This window comes from Artibeus jamaicensis, unplaced genomic scaffold (assembly GCF_021234435.1).
Source record: "Artibeus jamaicensis isolate MK-2021 breed Jamaican fruit bat unplaced genomic scaffold, CSHL_Jam_final contig_410, whole genome shotgun sequence".
Lineage (NCBI taxonomy): Eukaryota > Metazoa > Chordata > Mammalia > Chiroptera > Phyllostomidae > Artibeus > Artibeus jamaicensis.
The window spans coordinates 594,477-614,339 of record NW_026521820.1 but is presented as its reverse complement, the minus strand read 5'-3'; the positions used below and the strand labels follow the sequence as shown (position 1 = coordinate 614,339).

Genomic DNA, 19,863 nt, shown 5'->3' with positions numbered 1-19,863 from the left:
TTCCCCCCACCCCACTTATCCTCAGTCTTTCTCCCCTTAGGCTTTGTTCATGGGTCCTTAACACATGTCCTTTGATGACCCTTCCCCTTCCTAATCATTGTTGCCCTCCTCCCTCCCCTCTAGTTACTGTCAGTTGCTCTTTATACTTCAAGGTCTGACCCCAAATTCTGAGATCTGGGCTTAAGGGGGTGGTGCTGTGAATTGTTGCTAAAAATAATAGATATATATTTGTCCACATAATAAACAGAGTGATGAAACATATACACACATGAATACACAATCTAGCAAGACTTCCACCACACCCTTCCACACTCCTTAAGACTAGTCCCTTGTGACTGCTTTCCTCCTTTAAGGCTGTGCCCAATACATATTTCAGTAGGTACCCTGAGAAGAGAAGGCCACACAGTGTCAGGTTACCTAGCTCACACATCCTAAAGCTAGTCTCTGATTACAATTCTTATTTTTGTAATCAAGCAGACAAGGGCAAAAAGACTCATTTTATGCTTGATTTTAGACTACCTCAATATTAATACTGGTGATTTTATTGTTGTTATTACTGGCAATAATAGAAATAACTTATCTGGGATTTTATAGTTTCATTTTGTGTGTTCAGACATGCATTGGTCTTCCTCTTACTATTAATTAGCACCAAGTTTTTGATATTTTTCATTTTGAATGACTACCTTCTCTTCCCAGAATTATTTTAAAAGTGGTTTCTAAAATAGTTTGCTACCAAGGACATTGTTAAAGTTCTTGAATGGCTGGTGTCACTGGCTTAGCTGACAATTAAAAAAAGAAAAGAAAAACTGAACTCATGATGAAGTACACAATAATGAGTAGAGGAGAAAGAAATGCAGAGATGGGTAGCACTAGCATTTTATTAGGTTTCCTTTGCTCAGTGGACACAGTTACTTTCACGTCCTGCTCTTTTTGTACATTTTCCCGGCCATATTCATCTCTCCAACCATAGCAGAGGGAGGGGAGGGTGCGTTGTTAAAATCAGAGCTTCTGGGTACTACATCACTCAAAGCAAACACTGAAAAAAACAGCCATTTCAAATTTACTGGCTACTAGTTTGTTTTAAGACATCCTGTTAAAAAACAATATAAACATAAGGTCTAAGTAATAACAGCATAACCAAATCTCATCCAGACCTTTGAAAATGATCTCAGAACAAATAAACAGGACCAGAAGAACAAGCTATTCATGCTAAGTAGTTAAGTTGAAACAGAAACCTTATCTCAATCAATCAAACAACACATATTTAAAAATTCTTCCACTGTTTCAAGAAACAATCCAATCCCTGTTTTGGCTAAATGTTGGTTATTTTCTAATTATCTTCTAAGTCCATAAAATAAATCAATTTTTAAAACTGTGAGTGATTATCCTACCTCATCTTTGTCAATCTCCTCATCAACTTCATAGACATGAACAGGAAGTTTATCCAACTTGGCCACTTTGCTTTAAAAAGAAGAAAAAAAATCTTGTTTTTATAATTACCTAATCCATGAAGAGATGGTACATTTCTTCTCCTGTCCAGAGGAACCAGCACTTAACAAATCCAAAACTGGCCCACTCAGATGAAGAATTAAAATCATCAATGCTATTGTTTTTCATAGTGGAATTAAGATGGCATAACTTGTTCAGAGTATTTCAAAATGGGAATGTTGTTAATAAATAAAGTCTTGGTAAAATAACTTTTAATATGAAGTTTAAGAAAGAGCATGGAAAATGAGGTTACTGCATTTAAATGTATTAGGAACCATAATCTTAGAGGATGATGGCACTCACGACAAAAACATGACAGTAAGAGTAGCAGCTGGCATTTATTAAATAGTTATTATGTAGTAAGCACTGTGCTGTGTACTGCACATGTTATCTCTTCTAGTCCTTTAGATGGTGGGGACTGGTGTTAAGATCATTTAATAGGTGAGAAAACTGAGGCTTAGAGAGAGCAGAGCAAGTAGATGACATAGACAGACATGGAACGGAATCTATGTCACTATTCACTATTATAATCTTCCCTCTAATTGTCATCATAATCAGAAAATCTTATCTTAATGCCAAAAAGTGAAATCTACCAGCAGTAAAAGTATATCATACAGTTAAGTACGATACATCTCACATTCTATTCTCTTTCAGCCACAAGAATGGTATGAACAAGACTATGAAGTGATCGGATCAAATGGGAAGAATTTTAAAAGTCCCACAAGAGTATTGGATAAATATAGAACTAAGAGGCATACCCATCTGGAGAAGATAATGCTGGAAGGGAGTATTCTTGGCTGAGGTTTAAAAAAGGCACTTGGGAAGCTGGCTAAACATTCTTAAGGAGTGGCTAAACCGCACGAATAGAAAAAACAAATAGCTAGGTTCACCAAGAATAGTGTAAACAAATTAAGCCCATAGATGCAACAAACACAAAGAAAAATATATTTATAGGTTCTCAAGTAAAATTTTCATTGGCAATGGTTACTTTTAAAACAATCCATCATTATTTGCTTTCAATTTTCATGATCAACTATACTTAGATTTGCTAACTCCATCGTTTAAGGGTATACTCCTTTATCCTCTCAAGGTGAGACATACCTATCTCTGGTTCACTTTAACCACCACTAATCAATCTAAACACATGTGCTTTTAGTGTATTTTAGAAAGAGTTAATACTTGAAAGGAGGTAAAGAAGTTTGTCTGGGAAATGCTTGTTCTATGATATACTTTCTACATAAAATTTAATAAAAAATGAAACAAAATTTGTTATTTACTCAATACAAAATAAAACATAAAACTTTTGTTTCTTAAAAATATTCTTCTTACAAGAAAACACAATGTAGCATTTTCAATATCTTTATATTTTCTTTATTTTCTATTTCTCACCAAAAAAATTTTACCTTTTTGTGTTTTATTAGCAGTGCCCTGAAAAGAATCACTGGACATAATTATTGTGTGCCATCTGTGCCAAGCCCAGAGTACTGGGATTGAGTCCTATTATCAAATGCCCAGTAAACAATAGTACCCCATATACATACAAACCATCTAGAAGTATTTCTCCAATGAATTTGACTGCATAGCAGTCACATACCTCCCTAAACATTTTCAGTACAAAGCATTTTCCCTATGTGTATAACACCACCTTGTGTGGTCTGACCATTGACTCACTTTGGAAGCTGTCGAAACTCTCCTGAGTAATCTTCATATTTATACTTCACAAGATGCCAGTCAGAGTTGTAGGTTTTGATGCACTATTGGGCAGGATCAAAGAAAATTAAAAAGTTTATGAGAAAAATAAAAAAAATGTGATGACTTTTAGAGAATGTTTAGAAAGGTCTATGAATGCACATCCATACAAACATCTAAATTTTTTTTTCCTTTTAACCCTCTCATGACTAAAATTACACCATTACAGTTTCCTCTGACATTTAAGAACCACTGAAACATTACCCCTGGGAGAGGGGTCACTTTAGGTTACCATCATTCAGGATTTGAGATTTTTTTTCCTTTTTTGAATTGCATTTTTTCCATTACCATTTAGTCTCCTTATAACCTCCTTCCACCTTGCAATCACCACACTGCTGTCCATGTCCATGAGTCAGTCCTTTTTCCTCAGTCACTCCTCCCTCCCTCCTTAGCTGTCATCTGAGAGCAGATTTTATAAGAGACAAATTTCACCTCCTCTTGCTACATTTACGAAACAACATACAGTTTCTGCCTTAAAAGCACTTGGTCCTTAAGAAGTAGTGGCCTCTACCAGAACATGAAAATGAACAGAAACTGTGAACCATAAGATGCTTTCATGATATTTACTAATATTACAACTGTCTCTGTTAGTCAATATTATATAAATTTGCCCCCAGTTCTTCCTTCTATTTATAAGGAACATAGTAAGGTCATTAGGAGGAAGGATTCCATTTCTTTAGTGGCACAGTGACATCTTATGTGTGTAGAATGCACAAATTATGGAGCATTCCATTGCCAAGGATTCTATCTATGACAGTAACCTACAGAGAATATATTAAACTACTTTCACATGACAGACTCAATGGGCCAGCATGGTATCTTTCATTCATCTACCCGGGAGGATCCACTGAGTAGTACACAGGGGCTCGAGACTATAAATAAGGCTACATCTGCTGGATCTTCAAATGTGGATAAGTCAAAATTAAGAGGTGACATGTTTGATTTAGTTATCATCATCTTAGTCCTAAGAATTTTTCTGTGTAATCAGCCTTTAACTACACATATGTAGACCTCTCACAAAAAAATGAGTAAATGAAAACATCAGTATACAAATATACTTGTCTTACCTAGCTGACTTGACTCTGGCTGCTTGCTTCTTTTCATTAATTGCCAACCTTTTTATCTATTTCATGGCCTATGCCCAAACATCTAAGGTAAACTCCCCTCCACACCAAAGTCATAAAAATAACTACAAGCAACAACAGTGGGTGCTTCTATCATGTCAAGCTCTATGCTAAGCACTTCACTGGCAAGGTTGTGAAGGAAAGGTAGTAGAAGTTTTTCCCATCATCAGTCAGACAGGTGTAATAAATACACCAGAGAAGGATCAAGAACAGAGTGAAATGTGGGAGCTAACCAACTTTCCAATTTCTTTGCTATGTAGTTACAGATGTCTTTAAATACTATTTTTGTAAATGCTTTTTAAAGTTTTTCAAGTGTTTTCACATTTAAAACACCAGATATCTACACTCTAAATTACATTAGAAAACCAGTATGATTTCTGAATTTTCCGTAGGTTTGGAACAACTAAGTCAAGTCTGACTATGAATGATACAGTCTTGTGGACATGCTGCTATTCTCCTTGTGAGGGAAGTCAAATCCAAGACATAAGCAGCCCTCGGGGCCACAGTGTTTTTCATCATGCACAGCCACTAACACTGTGCCACCAAAGTCTCTTGCAGGTCATTACAATAATTTTGAGGTATAAAATGTACCTGCTCAGTTAAAAAATAAATAAGTGCAGACAGACATACACAATCATGTGCATTTATGAGCGGAACATCTGAGTACCCAGATTTTTAATACCTTAGGTAAGATTAGTACGAAACATAATGTTTAGATTTTTAAATTATAAGGAACTGCAAAATCAAACAAACAAACAAGCCCATAGTTAGCCAGGTTAAATACATAGAGATTCGGTCATTTAATAAGCCTTTAATTAGGTTTTAGATACCTGTAGCAGGTATCTGCTAAATTCCAAGGTAGAAACAGAGAAAAGGCAAGAAACACCCATCCCTCTGGGGATGTAGAAAGTCTAGGAGACAATGGGTTCAATTAGAAATCAGTACCCAGAGAACTAGTCTCTAACAACACCCTTCTGACTGATTTCATGACTGACCTTTCAAACTTGTGAAATTCAATAATATTTTGAAGTTATGCTGAATAGGTCAATCTCCTCTGGACGAGAGGATGGAAAGGAAGTGTTGTTCTACTCCACCCTACTGGAAGGGTACCAAGGGAGTTTAGTTATGTTGGCTCCAGCAGCATTGGATGAAGCCACTATTGCTCAACCTGCAGCGATTAAAGAACTTACTGACTGCCCTTCAAAAACTGTGTTTTTTAAGCAACTGGGAATCTGAATCAGTAATTAATAATTTCTCTACATGCTTTAAGACAAAAGTCAACAGACTTTTCCTACAAATGGCCAGAGAGTAAACATTTTCAGCTTTGGGGGACATATAGTCTCTGTTGTAACCATTCAGCCCTGATCTGTGATATAAAAGCAGTCATAGGCAACACAAACTATTGGGTGTGGCTGTGCTGAAGTAAAACTTTATTTATAAAAACAGGCTGCAGGCCAGATTTTGCCTGTAGGTCATAATTAGCCTACATCCTGTTTTAAAATAAACATTTAAGAATATATAACATACCTAGCTATTTGTCCAGAATTAATTTTAGTAGTACAGTAGCAAAGGAAGTAAGATAAGAAGTTACCTTTTCAGAAGTATGAAAGAACACACTTTAAAACATTTAAATACATATTTAATTTTTCAAAAATCTCCATGGAAACTAAATCTTGTTATTTTAATTGGTCTTCACTTATAAAAGCATAACTTCCTTATAGTGGGAAAATTTACCAATGGATATATTTATCATCTAGAAAATGGGAGTACAAATCCATTATTTTTAAATGAAGGAGCATTTCAAGAAACAAAATTAAAACCTAATTAATTCATCCTACCTAAAAGCAATTGGAGGAAGAAACAAACACTCCAAGGTGGGGGAGAGGCAATCTAAATGCAGTAAGTTTTCTTTCTTCCTCATAACAATCGTTTATATGTTCAAACAAAAGTAACAGTAATTAAATGTTGATCAGAGATCATCAGGCTCAGCTCACTTTCACCTGGCACTTCATAAATATTGCACTAGTCTTAAAAATAAGTTCCTAATATAAACATGAAATTAAGTAAATAAATACATAAATGTCTGTGCTGAGTTTCCATTAAAAAAATATCAGTAACAAAGCCTCTGACACTGTACCCAGTGAGTTCATTTACAAGTTGCTCTTTATAAGTTCTGCAGAATTTACGTTTTGTCTTCTGTTGACATTTCTAAGTTTCAGATTCTGAAAACTTCATTCTTCTCTGATTTTAACTTCTATTATAAAAAATATAATTACCTCTCTGACACTTTCTTGAAAACATCATTAAAATTTAAAGACAAGGAGGAGGCATTAGAAAAATGATTTAAAATGACACAAATTAATGTAGAAGAAACACATTACCTCCGTAACAAACAAGCTCTGTGCTTCCTCTTGTGCGTTTGCAGGAACTGTGGAGCATCTGTATCGACCCTGTCGTTTCAGAATGGCTGTCTGTGAAGGAAAGCACCGGGCAAGGATTTTGTTAAGAGAAGAAAGCGGCCAGCCTCCAAGTGCAGTAGGACCTGAAATGGACAGCCACTTCAGCCTCTACCAGCCAGTGCAACTTCCACCTTCCTCCTTAGCTCACATACAACAGATCCCATTTGACACCCTAAAGTTCAAAAGTCATGTGGGGCAATGGCCCCTGCTTCTTCCAAATGAACTCTCCAGGGAGCCCTTCTGCTCCCCTCAGACAAGGTAAAGGCCCATTCGGAAAGTCCCTAACACCCAGGTTCTTGAGCTAGTCTCATTATACTGCTTTTTAATGTCCTTAACTGTCTTATTTTTTTAATTGTCATAAAATTTATAATTGTAACCACTTTTAAGTGTATAGTTCAGTGTCATTGCACTTTTACACTGCTGTGTAACCATCACCACCATCCATCTCTTAATTGTTTTTTATGTCTGTTGTTCACTGCCACAACTTCAGTCCTGAAGAGCAGGGCAACCAAATAGAAGATCCTTAATCAATATTTGTTGATTGGCTCCATGAGTTGTGAATTCTACCTCCCTTCCTATGAACCTTAGGACTATTCTTGTTTCATGAGGCTTAAATGCTTATTTAAATAGTAAAATGCCTTATGACTTTAGGCAGAAGCACATCCACCCCAATTAACATTGTTTGTAAGGGACAATAATGTTGATAGAGATAACTGGGTGTCAAGCTTCAAAAAGGAATGTTCTAGATTTTTTTCTCCCATGGACTACAATCCTCAGAACTATTAACAGATCATAAAATAGCATACACGAAAACATTTTGCTAACAGAATCTACGCTGTTGGCTCTTTGTAGCTAATTACTAAACTGGCACCTCCTAGCACTTCACCCAGCTGTTTATCTTCTTCTTTTGGTTAGAAGTTTTGAGTTAAATTTGTGATCCCTGGCCCATCCCCCACCCCCACCTCCAACACAAGTAAAGAACCTCGGGGCATATATTTTGTGCATAATGTAATTTTACTTCCTGCCCACATTTTCTGTGTTGTGTCTGCTTCACCTATATTTATTCTTTTCTTGCACTGTATTCATCTTTGAAATTAATTTTATCTCTTATTTATAGAATAAGCCTCCCTTATTCTAAAGAAAGGAAAATAAGGAACTCTATTCTCCACCAAAGTCCTTCACCAGTGAATTATTAATTCATTCCGCCTCCAAGAGGGCTTTTAAGACCCTGGGTGTCTTGATTTCTTTGCAAATATCACAAACAAAGGGTGACTCCTATTGCACACCTATTACCATGAAATGTCATAGAGATATGTGACAACAAGCACTGCAGAGGCACAATCTATTCAAAAAGCTTCAAAGTAATATATCAATTACAAAAAGATTGTCAAAACTGTTAGGAATCAAGTATAATATTAGTAAATGGAAATTGCTTAAGAAATTGTGTATGCTTCTTAATATTCCCACTTATTATGTCTTTATCTTGATTATTTGTGTCTATCAAGACTTTTGAAACTAATGACTATATTTTAAATATACTGAGGAAATGGTTCAGGTTAAGAATTAGAACTACGTGAGTCATTTCAGCTCACTTCCTATGATTAGACCAGGAGGAAAGAAAATGGATTACAAAATTTTCCCAGTGAATTACCAACTCAAGAAAATTTAGTAATGTGATACTTTTCTAAACAAGAAACATTACTAAATTTTGGAAAATGAATCTTTTTAATCTCATGGATCAAAGTGTCATGTTCTCACTTTCAAAAGAAAGCAAAAACCACTAGAGACTTGACCTTTACAAATAAGAGAGCACTAAACATAATTAAACCAATCACCCCGTGTTTATTACCACCCACCAATACCAGAATACTAGGTTTGACTCCATTTCTAATCAAGTCCTAACTATGATTTTGATAAAGCTTAGTTTACTGACCACACAGAGCCCCTTTATTCCTCCAGACTTCATCCAAATAAACTTAGCACATTTCTTCAAAACCAGGCACTTAAATTCAACATACTCCTTTATTATGTATGTAGCTTAAATGTTATTTTTATGTATATTTCTTTTTGTACATTATCTGTGGTATTTAGATCATCTCTTTTAGATGCTTACTGTCCTTCACTATATGCGCATGCTATACACCAAAATGTAAAGTCTATTTCCCCTCCCTTCTAATCTGGATGGCCTTCCACTGATAAAATGAGGTAGACGTGATGTCCTACCAGTTCCAAGCCTAGACTTTAGGAAAACTGACAGCTTCTGATTCTTCCTTTTTGGAAGACAACCAGCACATTAAAAGATCTACTACCTTGAGACTACCATGTTGTAAAAAAGTCCAAGCTACTCATATGGAGAAGTCATATATAGAAAGATGCCCCCCAGCCTCTAGCTGGTACCAGCCATCCTAGTTGAAGTACCTCAATGTGAGTGAGGAAGTCACTTTAAACATCCCAGCCCCTTTAGACACTAAATAAAGTAGAACTACCCAGGTTAGCCTCAACCACATTTCAGAATTGTGAGAAACAATAAATTATCAGCTTTGGGGTGATTTGTTATACTGAAATAGATAACAGTAACAAGACTTGAAACAAGACTGTAAGAGAGTAGGGACACCTTCTAACTGAAGGACTGGAGAATACTGCCATTTTCATGAAAATGTTACACAGTATAGCATTAGGAGAGAAGCATTGAGGGGATACACTAAATTGCAATCTGGTTTTTACACTCATCTTCTATTCAGTCAGTGTCCAAAGAGTGGTAAAGTAAGAAAAAGTTTCTGTTAAACCTCGAGAATAACTTTAGTGGCTTCTCTTCCCAAAGAATAGTCTACTGATCACTTAAGGGCTCAGCATAAATATCTCTCCATCCATCCATCCATCCTTCTCTCTCTCTCCCCAACCTTTAACCCTCTGTCCTTTTACTGGGTCCCTACTTTCTACCAACGGACACTGAACTAGCATTGGAAACACCATGTTTAAAAAAATGTTGAGAACTTCTGTCAAGATGGAGGTGTGAGTAGATACACTTTATATCCTCGCACAACCAAAAGAAGGACAGCAAAAAAATTAAAAAACAAAAAACAACCAGAACTGCCAGAAAATAGAATTGTATGAAAGTCGGACAAACAAGGAATAAAAGAAAAACATACATTCAGACTGTTAGGAGAGGTGGAGATGGGCAGCTGGGGTAGAGAGGATGGCTGGCAAGGCAGTGGCTGAAGGACTGGGTAGGCAAAGCAGAGGCTGGTGGCCCCACATTTGTGTGCGGATAAACCAGGAGAAACAAGTGGGAAGCAAGACACTTTGCAACTCAGGGCTACAGAATGGCGAAATAAAGCCTCAAAACCTCTGACCAAAAAACCTGTGGGGGTTGCAGCTGCAGGAGAAAATCCCAGCCTCACATTAGAGTTCATTGGAGAGACCCAAAGGGTCCTAAAATGTACACAAACCCACCCACCCTGGAATCAGCACCAGAAGGGCCACATCTGCTTGTGGGGAGCTGGGGAAGCTCCTGAAAGCCCTCCAAGAGCTGAGCAAGTGGCATTGTTCCCTCTCAGACCCTTCCCTGACATAGGCACCACAACTCGAACTATGTTGCCCCACCATGGCAAATACCTAAGGCTCTATCCCTTAAAATGTAATGGGTGTGCTGAGAAAAAGAAATATGGCACAAACTAAAGAACAGATCAGAACTCCAAAGAAAGAACTGAGCGATGAGGAGACAGACAACCTATTAGATGCAGAGTCCAAAACAGGATAACCAGGATGCACACAGCAATGGTTCATAATGTAGCAAAATAGAGGAAAAAGTGAAGGCTATGCAAAGTGAAATGAAGGAAAATATACAGGGAACCAAAAGTGAAGGAAAGGCAACCAGGACTCAAAGCAATGGTGTGGACCAGAAGGAAGAAAGAAACATTCAACCAGAACAGAATGAAGAAAGAAGAATTCAAAAAAATGAGGAGAGGCTTAGGACCCTCCAGGGCAACATTAAATGTTCTAACACCTGGATCATAGGGGTACTAAAGGGCAGGAAATTGAAAACTTACTTGAAAAAATAATAAAGGAGAACTTCCCCAATCTGGCAAAGGAAAACAGACTTCTAGGAAGCCCAGAAAGCCCAGACAGTCCCAAAAAATTGGACCCAAGGAAGCACACACCAAGACATATCATAATTAAGTTGCCCAAGATTAAACATAAAAAGAGACTCTTAAAAGCAGCAAGAGAAAAGGAGGCAGTTACCTACAAAGGAGTTCCCATAAGACTAACAGTTGATATCTCAAAAGAAACCTTACAGACATATAAGGGGCTGGATACAAGTATTCCAAAACATGAAAGGCAAGGACCTACATCCAAGACGACTCTATCCAGCAAAGCTATCATTTAGAACAGAAGGACAGATAAAGTGCTTCCCAGATAAGGTCAAGTTAAAGGAGTTCATCATCACCAAGCCTTACCATATGTAATGTTAAAGGGACTTATCTAAGAAAAAGAAGATGATCAAAACTATGAGCAGCAAAATTACAACAAACACAACTATCAACAACTAAACCTAAAAAACAAACAAAAAACCTAAAATAAAAACAAACTAAGCAAACAAGTAGAACAGGAACAGAATCACAGAAATGGAGATCATCAGCATGGAGGGAGAGGGAGGAGAATGTGGTGAAAAGGTACAGGGAATAAGACACATAAATGGTAGGTACAGAATAGACGGGGGGAGGTTAAGAATAGTATAGTAAATGGAGAAGCCAAAGTACTTATATGTATGACCCATGGCCATGAACTAAGGGGAGGAATGCTGGGGGCAGGGCCAGGGGCAGGGGCAGGGGCTGTACAGGATGAGGGGCATAAAGGGGAGAAAAAACATGGCACACTGTAATAGCGTAATCAATAAAATATATTTTTAAAAAATAAAATGTAGAGTTTACCATCTGATCACAGAGGAAGGAGAAGAAATAATTTATGGGAGTGTGATAAGTACTATGGAGGATATGAGAGAAGAAAAGACAGACACACAGGCTGGTATGAGAGGAAAGAGTAGGGGAGTCTAAAACCAACAGGAAGGAGGAAGGGGTATCAGGAAGACGTATGCTGAGGCAAAAATGCTTAAACTAAATTGTACAAGATTACTAAATGTGTGTTCAGTACTTGTACTGAATATACTGAAACTTGGAGATACCCTGGGGAAGTTAAAAGGCCAAAATCAAGACTTAAAGAATGAGCCCTGGCTGGTGTAGCTCAGTGGATTGAGCGCGGGCCTGAGAGCCAAAGGTTCAATTCCCAGTCAGGGCACATGCCTGGGTTGCAGGCCAATTCCCAGCAGGGGATGCACAAGAGGCGACCATACACTGATATTTCTCTCCTTCTCTCCTTCCCTTCCCCTCTAAAGATAAATAAATAAAATCTTTTAAAAAGGACTTAATGAGATTAGCTCTTCACAGACAAATGAAACAAACCTATTAAATGCTATAACTGAAAACATGCTCTATGAGGTCTGTCCAGAAGGTATCCAGCTATATGCTATGAAAAATAGAGACCTTTATTAAAGAAGATACAAGAAACATTGTACATAGGACAAAGACACCTTAGTCCACTTCAAAGTAGGCACCTTGGGACCTCACACAGTTCTCCCAGTCACTATCAGCTGCCCCACTGTATTCTCCTAAATCTCACTGATGGTCTGAAATCTCTTCCCTTTCGAAGGTGATTTTAGTTTGGGGAAAAGCCAGAAGTCATAGAGCCCCAAATCTGGGCTGTAAGTGGTTGAGTAACGTGGGTGATTTGATGTTTCACCAAAAACTGCACAAGCTGTGATGCTTGAGTTGGAGCGTTGTCATGATGAAGCTGCCAATCACCAGTTGCCCGTACCTGCAGCCTTCTGAATCATCTGAACAGTTTCCACGGAGGAATGTTCAAGCTTAACACAAAATGTGATGCAAATTAGTTGCTCTACTGGCTCAGTCATTTTAAATGCAATACACATCCTCACTCAATGGCTACTACTGACCCCAGTAACTAGTCCAGTGAAGTCGTCATTGTTTACATATGCTCATTCCAACTGGAATTCCACTCTCCTTGGCTGCCAGGTTACACTGATGTCTCACTAATTGTTCTCGTTATATTACCAATGGCTGGCCTTTTTTCTGGACAGATCTTATATTCAAAGGGAAAAATTCCTAGAACTCTAATTAAATTTGAATTAAACAACACTAAAACTACACCAACACACAGGCTAGTGTTTTTAGTTCATGTGGGGAAAAAAATGAGCCAACAGAAAGAAAAAGGTTTGCATGACCAGGGCACTTTTCCCAGTATCTTTAAAAGGAAAGGCTGGGATCTATCAGGTTGTGAACCACTGGGGGACTCTGGACTTGGCACCAATGAGAAGTCACCATTTAACACCACCAGTTATAGAGGTCTTCCAAATCACTGCCTTTGCTCTGAGTCCAACCTCAAAAATCCACTTGTTTATAATGTGATCCCCATTTAGACTTTGCTAATTAGAAAAAAAGAGTACAGTGAATGTATCCTGATCTGCTTATTAATTCTAGTTCTGAATGCACATTTCTATTTATTTTTGATTTCTGAAATTTCCAACTTTATTGCATGCACCTTCTTTCCATTTTCTTTTTTTAAAATTATTTTATTGTTGTTCAATTACAGCTGTCTGCATTTACCCCCCACCCCAGCCATGCCCACATTCCTCCCTTGCTTCCACCCCCCTTTGGTTTTGTCCTTGTGCCCTTTCTAATTGTTCCTGAAAACTCTTCCCTCCATTACCCCCTCCCACTTCCCCTCTGGTTACTGTCAGATTGTTCTTAAATTCAATGTCTCTGGTTATATTTTGCTTGCTTTTTTGTTTTATTGATTAGGTTCCAGTTAAAGGTGAGATCATATGGTATTTGTCCCTCACTGCCTGGCTTATTTCACTTAGCATAATGCTCTCCAGTTCCATCCATGCTGTCACAAAAGGTAGGAGCTACTTCTTTCTTTCTTGAATGCACATTTTTAACAGTATTCTGGTTTATTCTATTGTAGGGCTAGCTACTACAAGTCAGTTCCCCTGAGCCCAAATAACTGTGATTATATTGACCAAACCCAGTCTCTGGACTTGGAAAGTGGGACCTTGATAACCTCATAAACCATGCTCCATGAGGCTCTGACAGCTTGACAATCCCTGACTGCATTATCCAAAAGTCTCCTGCAGGCATGTCCTTCTTTATCCTACCAGATTATGTATGCCTTTGAGGGCAGGATATTTGTACAATATCTCTGTGCCAAGTACTTAATAAATGAATAAATAAAACAGACAATTGAGATAGAAATAGGAACCTACCAATAATCATCCATTACTTGCACATGTTTTTTTTTTTTTTCTATTATTACGAAAGTTCTCTAAGTCCATTACAAAAACTGACAGGGAGGGCCACAGTATAAGTAAATGCTCCATTTTAATTTCTCCATAGATTTTATGTGTTGAAAATCACATTTGGGTAATAGTCAACTGTGTGCCAAATCAATTCACATTAAATTTCTGTAGCTTTATTTGACTGGCTTATAACAGAGTTCAAATCAATACCAGGAGATGTATACTCCGTGAACGTTAAAGCCGTTCTAAAAATCAGCATAATTTTCTTTTTCATGGTTGTAGTATTCTTCTTCTACTTTTCTATCCATTAAAATTATATTCCTGCTAAAAGATGTGTCTGTGTCCCCTTTATATAAATCAATATCAAGGCTGGACATTCAAAAAATACCAGTCCCATTTTTATGTTTGAAAATAAACTATTTCTGTTCTACTAAGAAAGCTTAGTAGCTTCTAAGTACCTTTCTGTATTTGCAAAGGGGAGAGAAGAACATTTCACATTATAAAGTGTGAGATAAGACTTGAAAATTAAATCTAATCATAGCTAGCATCTGAGACAACCACTGGGATATAAATCTGACAGCACAAAAAATAGTCTAATTTTAGTCAGTATGATTACTTAGATTAAACACTGTCAGTCTTTGGCACACAGAAATCCTTAATTGCCTTGACCAAGTATGGGTAGGAGCTTTATAAGGAGTTCCAAAAAATTACAGGAGTAATTAAAAAGGAAACTGGACTGCTAAAGAAGAAAAAGGAAGGGGTTAAGTCCTCTCCCACAGGGCTTATATAATGATGTGCGAACACCTCTGAGCCCCAGGTAAGTCTGTATGGGACTTTTCCCCTGCAATAGAGTAAGTTGAAGAAGTACAGAGTTGTCCCCTGGACCACAATATAAAGAATAAAATTTATAATGATCTGCAAATCTAGTTTGAAATAAAAATTTTTAAATAGATCTTTTTTCTGTTTTAAATTTTGTTATTTTCTCTTGGTTCAAATGACTACCTCCAAAAACTAAGACCATTTGACTGGCTATGAGCCACATCTGGATGCTTAGCCCAGGGAGGCAGAGTCATGGGCCATCTGAAGAGAAAATAGAGAGGTAGCAGATCTCTTCAAACAAAACCAAGCCTGGGGCCTCCTGGTATTTCCTGCCCCTCTTCTTCCTCACTCATTTCTCTTCCCTGATGACCTGCTGCAACCCCATTTCTTCAGCTTCAACTTTGAATCCCTCTCTACTATCAAAATTCCTGACCCCAACCTGGTTAGGGCTCTGTCTTCCTCCCATCAGTGCTGGCCAACATGCTACTCTGACCCACTGAGGCTGAGATACAGAGAAGCTCATGTTTCAAACCACAAGCAATGTGAAACACGTAATTTAATTAAACTTCCTATGGAAGAATTTGAGAAGTGATGATGGAAAAGGGTTTGAATTGAGAGCCAAGAAACCTAAATTTTCATCTGAGCTCAACCTCTAATTAGCTGTATAATCTTGGGGGAAAGTTTTAACTTTTCACATCCATAAAATAGAGAGTTTTTTAGGATTTCCAGGTTTCCTTTGTGGTTTAAAAATTCCACAACTGTGAACATGGAATTCTAAGTCTGTCTCTCTCAAATGGTTTATATGAGTGTTATGAATTGTTTAGTGAGACACTAAAACATAAAAGATATCCAGAAAAAAATTAATCCTCTATCTGCTTTGATTTATAGTCCCATTTATTTTATTTAATAAAAGGAACTGTCAGATTAAAAAGAAGGAAGATTCACTAAATAGACTTAAATAGAGGCATGAGTATTGACAAAGACATGCTTTTATGACATCATTTTTAAAATTTTTCTAACCCTCCCAACTCATATGTCATTGAATTTTTTATTAAGCATTTTACAATGGGCATGAAACTATAAAAAAAAACAGCCCTCTTAATTCCTGGTGGGAAGTATGCATATCCACTGGGTATTTAAAACATCTTATTTTATAGGGTTTTAATAAAGAGGCTGAAACAATGGCCCACCCTTCTCCTGGGACCACATGAACAATTAGCTAAAGACAATATTCCAGAGAAGTGGGTGGGCTGCATCCTGAGCTAGTTGTGTGGATCTACTACAAATTGTCTCCCCATCTGTCCTATCCAAAGGAGCACAGGGTTGGGAAATGTCTTGCCTTAGACAGAAAAACAAACATCACAGGGAGTACAGACTTAGAAACAGGAAGAGATGGCCCTTAGGGTGTCTAAAACAGAGCACCTAAGTTAGATAATGAAGAGGAGTCTCTCCTAACAGGTTAGAAGCAGAACAAACAGAGCAAAATTTCCTAAGTACCTGCTGCCTTACCTTTAAGGTACAGTGTGAAGTCAGACAAAAGGTCCAAGAGCCATTCCACTGACACGCTGGACAGTGAGACCCACCAGATCTTAGAGCCTGGTCAACTCCAAGCTACTTTTAAGCTAAAATGCAGACTATCTTCACTCATCAGTCAACCTCTCCTGTTTGTAATTCCCTACAAAGCGTCTGCAGTTATGTTTGTTTTAGTGTCTTCTCAGTTTATTTAACAGAATTATCCCTTCGAATCTTTGAGAGCTTGATGCATCTGTCAGAGACAAAGTCCTTTGATCTACCAGGAGAAGGGAAACCTTGCAGTGGGGGTAGGAGGGGTCCAGAGCTCAGTGAAGGGAGGGGAGGAAGTGGATGCCACCAGAGATGAAAGACTGGGAGCTCTTTAAGTGGGCTTCCCTTGGGCCTGGCCCATCTCCCTCACTAAAGACTGGCCTTGAGTTGAATTTTTACTGTGCTCAACTGTGCCAAGTAGAGACAGTGTCTGCTTCAATGTTTTAAAGTTATCTCAGATTTTCAACTACTCCCTCTTAGATTGATGGCTCCTCACATCTCCCTCCTTTCATCTCCAGGTCTGAGCCAAACTGCAGGTGCCTCCTGTGTCTGTGGGGGTTAGGTCCCTTTGACGTCTGCTGGATATCCCCCTTGGCTGCATTTGTCCATACATTAAATGTTTTGTATCCAGGGCAGTATTAAACATTACTATTATACACTCTGGGAACTTTGTTGTGACTTACTGAGCATAGCAGTAATGAAGCCTTTTCAAATATCTGGCACACGTATTTGTTTCAGAGCAGATGACGCACTTTTGAGAGGATTCAGTCCCAAACTAGGCTGGAAACTACAATCCACATAAGGTGTTCCTCACGTCTCATTGAGAGATCATGTCTTGACAGCCCACATGTTCTATTAAGATAAGACAATTCCATTTTCAATGTTTAATTCACTAATAATTAAGAAAATGGACAAAGCATGGAACAAGACAAGAATCTGAAGAAGGAAGTCCATTCAGGTTTCTGGAGGAATCTAACAAAATATAACTCCCAAGGAACTAATTAAAACATTTCAAGGGTAGAGCCCTGATTATGCCCAGAGAAATAGACATTTCTCTACCTCTTTCTAACAGCTTCTGTTCACTAGGCATCAGCATGGTCCCTAAGCTTCCATCTTTAACTGTTTTTCTCTGTTGCTTCAACAGTGTCACTCTGTGAGGTCAATGACTTTCCTTGCTACACATCCCCATAACATACAGAATGAGGATGCTCTTGCGTGAACCCCAGTGCAGCACCCTCCCTAACTAGCATGTCTACCTTCCTTCTATTTGCCTCTTATCCATTCTCTACATAGCTGCCAGCCATCTTTCTGGAACTTTGATTTGATAGCATCATGCCTCAGATTAAAGTGTTTCAATTTCAACGACTCTTCACTACTACCAGAACAAAGTCCATACTCCTCAGCATGAACTAAGACCTTCCAAGATCAGCCATATTGATGTTTTTTGACTCTTCTCCTTGTCCTTCTCCAACCCTCCAGCACATGTGGAACTTCCGACCCCTAATGCACAGACCCCTCTGCCTAGCTGCAGAACTGCTTATACCAACCTCAGGGCTCCTACAGCACACCGCCCTCAATTAACATGTCATTCTACTGAAATTACTCAAAAACCTTCCTGTATCTCCTATTAGACTTGAGAACCTCCAACGATACTGTTCTTCTTTGCTTCTCCAACACCCCAGCATGCATAACATCTGGTACGATGTAAATGTCTGCTGAGAGAATGGGCAGTTGGGATTTTAAAATGGAGATTGTTCTATTTAGTTGTGAGATCACTTGAGGTTCCAAATGAGACAGTGTTTCAGCAACTGGTGAGACACCAGGGAGCTTTTGTAACTGCATAATGTCCTGTTTCCTAAAATGTCATATATATTTATAAATTTTAAACACAGCTGAGGAGAGATTATGCTTTGCAGATAAAATGCTAAGCAGATGGGGAAGACCTGATTCAAAGACTTCTGACATCAGGGGACTTTGATGAATTTCATTTGTACCCTCTGAATCTCATGTAAATACTCAAGGTGCTGATGAAACAAGGCTGTATACTGCAGGACACTCTCTGCAGTATACAGGCTCTGCCATGCGACTTTGGTAGAAAAAAAGCAGAGGTGGGGGCACAGCTGGACCCTTTCAGGATATAGGACCCATAAAGATTTTATGCCTGGTAATATTTTAAATGGCATCTTATAATTTTGAAGCCAAAACCTGAGTTTTATTTTTCTTTAAGGACTTCTGTTTTCTGTTTTTGCATGTCTACATATTATTTCTCTCCCTCTTCTACTCCCTTATATGCTACCTTGAGATATGCTCTTACAACCTTAAAAGCAGCTAGTGCCAAGATCCCAAATCCATTTCTTCAATACATGTTAAATGCCTACCACTATAAATAAATACTTCTTGTAGAAACTTTGGCAAATGCAAAATGAATTTTCAAAACACTATGCTTTGCTACTCTCATAGAAATTTCCTTTTCTATTTAGGGAGAAGTTGAACAGTCATTGTTACGAATAAGTTGTAATAAAGAACAATACTCAATGAATGCTACAGACAGAGTATATGCAGGGTGACACCCCCCCACAAATGGCATTTATTTATAAGAAACTGTGTATTTATTCTGACATGTTTAAACTTCAGTCACCTTCAAAGTACTCTCCATTTGGTCCAAAACACCTATCAAGACTTTTTCTCACTGCTCAAGTATTTGAACTTGTCAATATTGGTGCCTTTTGGTGCTTCCATTGTTTTTTGTTTCACCTCTTCCCCATCAGCAAAATGTTTCCCTTTGAGGACTTTTTTCATGGGGAAACAACACATAAAGTGGCTTAGGGTGAGATCAGCTGAATAGGGAGGGTGGGGCATAGGGGTCATGCCATTTCTGGTCAAAAACAGCTGACCACTCAGCATGGTGTGGGCAGGTACGCTCATAAATCACCCATCAGGAAACGGGCAAACACATTGAGTCTTCAAAAAAATTCACTGAAGCCAAACACAGCCTCTCACAACAATACCAACAATACCAAGATACACATGGGTTCTTAAAACACTAACCTAGCAGGGAAGCCTGTTTAGGGACCCACCCCCCAGAAAATAATTCCATTTTGTGGGGGAGTCCCCCCTCATAAATAAATCTCTACGTACTTAAAGCTATCTCTGTTATAAGATATCATCTTGATTTAATTCTTCCTCTAGCCATATGGAGTTCACATGAATAAACAATAAAGATGTAAATAAGTCTGTTTGCAGTAGATAGGTGATACAGTGAGAAAAAAATGAAACAAAACAAAGTAAA

General features: G+C 38.1%; 1 protein-coding gene across 12 annotated transcripts in view; it reads right to left on the bottom strand.

Annotated features, from left to right (window-relative positions):
* Positions 1 to 19,863, bottom strand: part of DOCK9 (dedicator of cytokinesis 9) — a 377,316-nt gene that overhangs the window by 192,523 nt on the left and 164,930 nt on the right. For all 12 annotated transcript variants that reach the window (XM_053665376.1, XM_037151681.2, XM_037151687.2 and 9 more), the window contains exons 3-5: positions 6,743 to 6,832; positions 3,160 to 3,242; positions 1,392 to 1,461 (exon numbers count right to left, since the gene is read on the bottom strand). In XM_053665376.1, the coding sequence (XP_053521351.1) occupies positions 1,392 to 1,461; positions 3,160 to 3,242; positions 6,743 to 6,832 (243 nt within the window). The remainder of the gene's footprint in view (positions 1 to 1,391; positions 1,462 to 3,159; positions 3,243 to 6,742; positions 6,833 to 19,863) is intronic.